This window comes from Pteropus vampyrus, unplaced genomic scaffold (assembly GCF_000151845.1).
Source record: "Pteropus vampyrus isolate Shadow unplaced genomic scaffold, Pvam_2.0 Scaffold15, whole genome shotgun sequence".
NCBI lineage: Eukaryota > Metazoa > Chordata > Mammalia > Chiroptera > Pteropodidae > Pteropus > Pteropus vampyrus.
Window position 1 is genome coordinate 2391379 of NW_011888796.1, and position 8812 is coordinate 2400190.

General features: G+C 36.1%; 1 protein-coding gene across 9 annotated transcripts in view; it reads right to left on the reverse strand.

Moving 5' to 3' along the window:
* Positions 1-238: 238 nt before the first annotated feature.
* GPHN (gephyrin) overlaps positions 239-8812 on the reverse strand; it is a 404083-nt gene continuing 395509 nt past the window's right edge. For 7 of the 9 annotated variants that reach the window (XM_011384203.2, XM_023526958.1, XM_023526957.1 and 4 more), the window contains 2 exons: positions 1836-1932; positions 305-1239 (listed from right to left, as the gene is read on the reverse strand). In XM_011384203.2, the coding sequence (XP_011382505.1) occupies positions 1106-1239; positions 1836-1932 (231 nt within the window). In that variant the 3' untranslated portion in view covers positions 305-1105. Of the gene's footprint in view, positions 1240-1835; positions 1933-8812 lie in introns of all 9 variants that reach the window. The other 2 variants (XM_011384213.2, XM_011384195.2) reach the window with 1 other exon arrangement.

The following is an 8812-nucleotide window of genomic DNA, read 5'->3' on the forward strand; positions in this document are numbered from 1 at the left end:
AAATTTGCTTGCTAATCTCCAACTATGACTGGAAAGACCAGACCAATTGCAAGTTCTCTCTACTTTCTAACCTATCTATATTTTCACAATGCTATAGTGAAATATAGAGTTATATCACATTTTAAATCTCCCTTGTATCACTTATCCTTATTAAGACAATTATGTCTTTTATCCAGGCAGAATCCCACAGAATGGCATGAAAATATTCTCTTTTTTAATAACAAGCCCAACACAATGGATTTTTATATAATGATCAAGGATTTTTTTTATTCATTAAGTTTCAGTATCATTACAGAAAATGTTATGGTACAGAATTGTTTAACATTATTTTTTTCTTTGCTCTTGATTTCCACATGAATGCTGGTAACACTAATATCTGTACAAGATCAGTCTTTGATTTTATTTTTTGTTCTGTACAATTTTAAATGTATTGGTTAAAAAGGCTGTCAGCACTTAAGGAAGCATTTTTCCCCCAGTTTGTTCAAATGAAAGGAATCCAGTTACTGCCCAAGAGTACTGTGCCATGAGGTTACCGGGGTGAGAAACTTCCCCGGAAGCTCTGTGAAGGATGGTTCTCCTGGAGGCAGGGCAGGGCCTCCACCCGGTCACTCTTCTTTTGGCACTGTGCACACATAAACACGAGATACATGATAAAGAACAAGCAAAAGCTCTCCATAAAGCGGTTATGAAGCATACTAAGAAGGGAAATCCAAGTGTTGCCTACACTAGTATAAATAAGCAGACATCCTTGATTTAAGAGCATAAGTAGTTGTATTTTAAAGATGAGAAAAACACAAGTTCTGCAGGCACCTACTGCTGTCTACTAAAAGCTATCGCTATCAGACCTAGCATTGAACACACAAAGCAATTTGCAAGAAAGGAAAAATTTGCTTTGATATAATCAGAATAGAGTTGTCTGTTAAGATTTATTGTTAGGTGTTTTTTCATTAAAAGGTATTTAAATTCTTTTGAAATATAGTTCAAGATGTTGACTATACAGATCAACTTTTATCCAAATCAGAAAAACTAGCTGTGCCGTTGCATATTACAGGATACAGTCAATGATATGTGGACATGCATCAAAGCTTTCTCCCGCTGGTGATCATCATAGTCGTCCAATGACCATGACATCCACCACCTCGCCCTTGTGGAGCTCCACATACTGCTCTGTCTTTGGAGGTAGCATCAACAGTCCGTTGGCGCTGCGCATGCTCATCAGACGGCTGCTCATCTGATTACCTGGATGCAAACACTCTCGTTACAGCAGCATAAGCATCGCAGTGTATACATCTGGAGCCCTTGTAGTTCTTTTCAAAATAAGAAACCATTTAATAGACTAGAAATATAGGTCTTCAAGAGGAAGAGAGATGATCAGAATCCCCCAGTACCTTTTTCAGATGAAATCAATATCAATATTGATTTCTCAGTCCTTAAAATTTACCAATATCTAGGGTATAGTAGAGGCTACAGAGAATCACATTATAATTGGGCTTTAATCTCACATTTCAGGGCAGCGTAGTCAACAGTCCCTCCTTTTCCTACAACCAAAATTATGCTCAGAACTTGTTGAACAAACAGATACAAATCTTTTGGAACTCTAGATTTCAAATGTGTACCTAGAAAATATAGCTCCATGGAATAATTAAATTTTTATTAATTCTTTTTTTTCTTGTTGTACTATTATGCTGTACTATTTAGGAATAATTTAACCTAATCATTCAAAAAGGAAAATGTATAATAATTACAAAATTAGGCATCCCCAAGAAAGGAGGTTGCATTATGTGTGTTTTAGCAGGATGGGTGTACAGACACACTTGCAGGTGTGAATGACTAACCTGTACTCTGTGCCCAAGGCAGTGGTTCTTGGTGATGCCAGGTCAGTATACACCGATGGTATTCTGGGCGAGGATCCAGTTTTACATCACATGATAACTATAGAATAAAGAGGAAAGGAAAACAAATTTGATGACCTGACCATCCCTTAAAACTATAGGGCAGTGGAGGTTGTGCAAAGAATACAGTGAACATGGAAAATATCTTGGCAAAAAATTGCAGAATACTCTTTCCACCACTGCCACCTTATTTTCTTAATACAAGAAGTCCAGAGATTGGGTTGCTCTGATGAAAAGAAAGCTAAGAAGCTGGTATTCATAGTGGGAAAAAGAACAGATGAAAAAGATAAGATCTATTTTTGAAGTCTAATATTATGGGTTGTGAGGACAGATACCTTTGACCAATGAATTCAGAAATCGAAGCAGATATTTTAACACTTAAAATGAAGGAGGAAGACCTAAACAACAAAGAAGCTCAATATACATTTATCTGTATGCCCCTTTTTCTGTCCATCTACCCATCCAGTAAATATTTACTGAGGTCCTATTCAGCTACCTATTCATATACTTATCTTCAACATAAAAGGGATAGTTACTTTCTTTTTCTCTTGAATATTCCTTTAGTGTCCCAATACTAATATACAATCTCATTGAGGCAACTAAGAGTAGTCCCTACTAAGAGTTATGCCATTTTGGTTTAGCCACATCACTGGCACTAAAATAATTACTCTGAATGAGTCTTTGCTATGGAATGGTATCTTTCAAATCCTTCTAACAAGGATAAAATCCTTTCTAATATAGAAACTTCAGTTCACAAACATGACATAGAAAGAACAATCAGTCTTCAATCTAGAGCCACTGTTTTTGTTTTTCTTTAAATCTGTCATTAAATTCATACTGAAATCTGGTAAGTTAAAGTAATAATGTGTTGGTAGCAGGTGCCTAAGAAGAACTCCCAGAACAAGTTTATACAGTATATAATTATGGACTATAGCCCATTGAAGATTAGCTCATGTTAGTGAAAACAAGACTCATTCCGGTGTATGAGAATTAGCATTTTTTATTAGCATGATGGTCATTTAAGTTACTCCATCATAAAATGGTCTAAACAGCCTTTATTCAACTAACACAGATATTGCTTAGATCAGGGGTCCACAACCCCAGGACTGCGGACCAGTACCAGTCTGTGGCCTGTTAGGAACTGGGCTGCACAGGAGGCGAGCGGCAGGCTAGCGAGCAAAGCTTCATCTGTATTTGTGGCCGCTCCCCAGCGCTAGCATCACTGCCTCAGCTCCACCTCAGATCATCAGACATCAGAGTCTCACAGGAGCCCTGGTCCCTGGTGCCAAAAAGACTGGGGACTGCTGGTAGATCAAATGATACAATTAAAACAAGAAATTTTGATTCAAGCAAGTCTTTCTCCAATCCATTCTTGTTACTATGTTTTTAAACGTTCCAATTATTTTCCCTGACAATCCATGCCTTTCCTTTGGAACCCAGAATAAAATTGAATTCTAGGGTATCTTTCCTTGATTAAATCACACTCTACTCTTTCACTTGATATTGTATATTTATACTCTTATTTCATATCTATTGAGGGGTAACTTGCCTTTATTCCTAAATTATTTTGTGCTTACCTGAGGGCAAAAATCTCTGTTTTTCAATCTCTCTCTGTGTGCTGTGCACTAAACTACAAGAGCTATTTGCCTGGTTGTGTTATTTGCTAAATGTTTAAGCAAGATTTTTTTTTTTTTTCTTCCCCGCCTAACAATGCACTAATTGGTTTCTGGTAGTAAAGTGGAACTGATATTGGAATGAGATGATATCCGACACCTTGGTTCTATTCCCAGCTTTACTGCTAACTGGTGGCTGCACTAGCAAGTTATTTTGCTTTCCTATAACTGTTTGTTCATCTAAAAAAAATGGGGTTGTTTGTTTTACAGGAAGATATTTATGTTAATTTAAGAACCAAGAATCAGTTGCATCAAATTGAAGTAAATTAATTTTTTTCATAGCTTCACAAACAACTGTACCTTTCGCAGCAAGAGATGACAGTGATTAGATCTTTATGGTATTTTACTGAAATGTAGAATACTTTGTTAACCAGTATATTTAGTTGTACTGACTTTATAGTTCTGGTATATTACATCGCTGAAGCTTAAGAAAGTACCTATTTACTATGAGCTTCGATGCTTTCACTTCTGATGACTTCTATTCATTCAATATTGGTAGTGGGCTGTGGACTAGGGCTACTTCCTCTGAATATTTTCCTGGCACACAGCAGTCACTAGAGAGATAAAATTATATTGTTTGGGATAGTATTATATGATCTACATATAAATGCCTAAGGAAGAATTAGGGGGGAAAAAAGGTCAACAGAATTAGAAAATAAGTCACAGACTGGGAGAAAATATTTGCCAAAGACACTTCTGATGAGGTCCTGTTATCTAAAACATAGAGAATTCTTAAAACTCAATAAGAAAAAGAACAACTCAATTGAAAAATGGGCAAAAGACCTGGACAGATAACTCACCAAAGAAGATATATACAGATAAGTAAGCATATGAAAAGATGTTCAACATGATATGTCATTAGTGAATTGCAAATTAAAACAACATGAGATATCATTACACATCTACTAGAAAGGCCAAAATCAAAAACACTGGCCATACCAAATTCTGTGGCAGGAACTCTCAATCATTGCTGGTGGGAACGCAAAATGGTACAGCCACTTTGGAAGACTGGCAGTTTCTTACAAATTTAAACATACTCTTACCATACAATCCAGTAATTGTTCTTATGGTATTTACTCAAATGAACTGAAAATTTATGTCTACACAAAAATCTACACACAGATGTTTATATCAGCTTTATTCATAATTGTCAAAACTTGGAAGTAACCTTGAAGTCCTTCAGCAGGTGAATGGATAAACAAACGGTGATACATCTAGACAATGGAGTATTATTCAAAACTAAAAAGAAATGAGTTTCAAGCCATTAAAAGACATGAAGGAATCTTAAATGCATGTTACTAAGTGAAAGAAGTCAATTTGAAAAGGCTACATACTGTGATTCCAACTACACCACATTCTGGAAAAGGCAAAACTAGGGAGACAGTAAAAAGACCAAGGATTGGCAGGGAGGCGGGGATGAATAGGCAGAACACAGATTTTTAGGGCAGTGAAACTATGCTATATGGTACTATTCTGGCGGATACATGTAATTATACATTTGTCAAGACCTATAGAATATACAACACCAAGTGTAAACCCTACTGTAAACTAGGACTTTGAGTGATAATAATGTGTCAAGGTAGGTTTATCAATTTTAACAAATGTACCACTCTGGTGGAGGATGTCAATAGTAGGGGAGGCTGTGCCTGTGTGAGGATAGGAGGTATATGGGAACTCTGTACTTTCTGCTTAATTTTGCTATGAACCTAAATGTGCTCTAAAAAAATAAAATTTATTAATTAAAAAGAAAAGTATACTTTGTCCTTCCTTTTTTTCCTACCCATCTTAGAGATGCGACTTCAAAGAATTCTCAAATAGAATAATTAATTGCAAATACAGTAAATAATATCATCATAGAGCTGTTTATATAGTATAAAAAGGCACAAAGAAGTAAGTAATCAATCCTTCTTAGGGACATTTATAAAGGCTTCACAGGGAACATGATGCGTCAGTCTTATGACTAAGGAATTTTGTAAGCTGAAAAAGGGGACAGATGGTAGTGGTTAGGTGAGAATCTTCTAGGAAGGGGAATAAACACAGGTATAGGCAGGGGTTCTCATGTCCATTGTAGAAGCAGTGATTAGGTTGCTGAGGTCAAATTCAGGATGGGAAGCAGATAAAGCTGGAGAGGAATAAGGCATAGGGACGGAGGGCCTTCTATACTCAGTTGAGCAGTTTGGATTTAACCCTAGGGTCATGGGAAGCACTGAAGGATTTTAATTGGAGATGCTGACATGATTAGAGTTAAACAGAAAAGTGATTCAAGAGGAGGCAAGATAAGAAAAAGGTAAACCTCCAACTATGCCAAGGATTATAATCTAGTAAATGTTAGAGCAATTGTTCAAACCCCAAGTTTTTTTGGCTATAAAGTTCAGGGTATATTGATGGTGGAGAGGGCTTTAGGAGAGTGGTGAAGATTTGGAAGACCAGTTAGGCATGGGAGAAGCTGATTCATGGGATTATAAAAGGCTCACCAGGGGAATTTTGGCCCCTGTTGAGATTTGTAAATTGAAAGTGACAACTTGAACAGCTGTATACTCTTCTCTAGTTGTGTTTAGTGGCCTGGGAATAAAAATGAAGGGCAAAGATGGAAGAACTCATCCAAGTTTGTAGATTCTTAGAGTGGACTATAATGGAAGAAGAGGCCAAAAAAAAGTAGAAGATGTTGGAAAAAGGTGAAGTGACACACCACAGGATTTAGGTTGGATGAGGAAAAGTGGTTAAGCCAAAAGGGGCTTATGGACTGAGAAAAAAGGGTAAGAGTTATAGGAGTGTTTACACTCTTTTTTATCTACTGATTGGTAATTTGCCATTTCCTAAATTGTATACCAGAGCTGGTGATTTTTGAGATGGAGCAGTTCAGGGTATTGAAAAGGATGTGTGTGTGAGTTGCTGAAGCAGAAATAAAGGTTATTTAGAATTATGGAAATAAAGCAACTGATGGAAAGAGGTGAGGTGGAGAGGAAGACTATTAGAACATTGCCAAAGACCTGAATGTCTTTGGAAGGTTTGATGGTGGTCATGATGGAAAGGTGAAAACACTAGAAGATCCAGGAGAATAGGCTGGGACTAAAAAATGTGTAGACTGGAGAAGAGAGTTTATGAGAAATCAGATGACCAAAGGATAGGGGTCCAAAATGACATACTCAAGGGTGCTAGGGACCTAGTCTCTGCTTGGGTCTGGTCAAAGCTTCCAAAGAGTGGTTAAAGGAGCTTTACACTATTATTATTTTCTTTTGGTAAGTACTATAGAAGTTATGAGGCACTGATTTCATTAGCCTACTAGAGAGGTCCTGAGATTATTATCCTATAAATCATCTGTCTAAATTTTATCAGGTAATTTTAAAATCTTTGAATATGCAGGTATGAATCAGTTTAAAATTCATTTTTCCAAAGTTTCTATAATCTAGTTATATTTTTCACTACCTAATAATAAGCTAAAACTGATTTACATTTCTTATAAATCATGGACAGTTATATCATTTTCAATATTTTTTTAATCCACAGGCCATAATACTCTCATATAACAGGCATCCAATGATATCTTTTGATGATCAACGACTGATCTTGTCACAAAAAGCAATCACATTTCTCTCCACAGTTGCAAACACCTCAGCAATCCTCAAACAATATAAACATCTTGCTGAAATGCTTTATTTCTTCTTGTTTATGACATCAATCAGCAAGCATTAATCAAGTTCTTAGCGCATGCAGGACACTAATGCTCAAGCGAAGAGGGAAGGTAGACAAATTAGAATAGTCTAATGGAGTTCCAACATGCTGGTACTCTCCTAGGATATGCTGATCTGGTCTCATTGGAGATGAAAGCATTTTTCCTTTTTCTTCTCTTAATGCCTGAAATAAGGTAACACTCAGGTATGTTTCTAGTGAAATAAATTGAGAACAAGGGAACTATATGGTGCTTTGATGGGATATTAAGGAAACACATGATACGATGTCCTTTTGTGGAAACATTATGTCAATTAATTCTATTTGATGAATTGCTAGGATTATGTTTCTGATTATCTACTGAAAATCAGAAGTATTTCAACTTCAACTCTCATAACTGACCAAGGAAATGGGGCAAATGTTTATTCTAAACTGATTCTCTTCATAATGTTTTGATATAAAAGGATGACATTTTTTGTGCTGACCTTTTAATATAATCCAGCATTGCCCTACCCATGGCACAACTACATCAGAGTCTAGGAGTGAGAGTTACTGACACCAGCATTTAATATCCATTTCACGTCCCCAAAGCAGCAAGAATTAAGAAAGGCTGTGATTGTGGCAACTATTCCGGAGAATAGCGATAAGTGGTGTCTGTAAGGTGCATCTTGGATCGTCAGAAAACAGAGATAATAAGCTTTATCATGTTTCAAGTAAGTGAATAGGGTTATGTTCTAAAGTGTCAGTCAAGATGTGAGGGGTGATTGGGGAGTTAAAAACAAAAGAAGTAAACAGCCAAGCATACTGATGACCCATTCTGACAGTCCCAGTGACATTGCTCTGTGGGAGAAAGGAGTTGGACTGATTCTTAGACCAGTTCTCAATTTCACAGGCTGACAGACGTGAGCAGCAGCATGAACAGCGTACAAAGCTTCAGTTTGATTACAGAGCACTATCTAATTGTTGTTGTCAGAACAAATGGGTGCCACAATTGCCCTTTTAAAAAAGAGATGGTGGATGTTAAAATGAGAAATAAATGAAAAGACTCATAAGAACTTTGCAAAGTCAAAGACAAGTCCTCTTTCTCTCTCATACCAATATGTTTCCTTATTTCCTAAATTTAGCAAATATGAAAATAATGGGCAAATTCAGTATTAATGGTTTAAATGTCTAAATCTAAGTTTCATGTCTTTGACCTTTTGACTTGATCAGAATCATTGATGGCTTTTTTCTTCCTTTTCCATTTAATTTAAAATAAGACTACCACTGTAATTAGTGGGGGAAAAAAATCCCAAAATTGTTTTCAGAAATATCTTGCTGAACTTTCACTGAAATTTTAAGGAGAATATCTCCTTTATATACTAGTCTACAAAGTCTCAGTATTTAGAAGGTCAATGTTAAGAATGTGAAGTCTAAATTTTCTTAATGTTCTTATCCTATATATTTTCAGAGTAATATTTTATTAATATTTCCTCCTCTTCTTTTATGTTTCTCTTGTGAACTAATCATAGCATTGTCATATCTAATTTATTTCTGAGCTCTTGAAAAATAATAATTTGGGTATTGGGAAAACTGGAG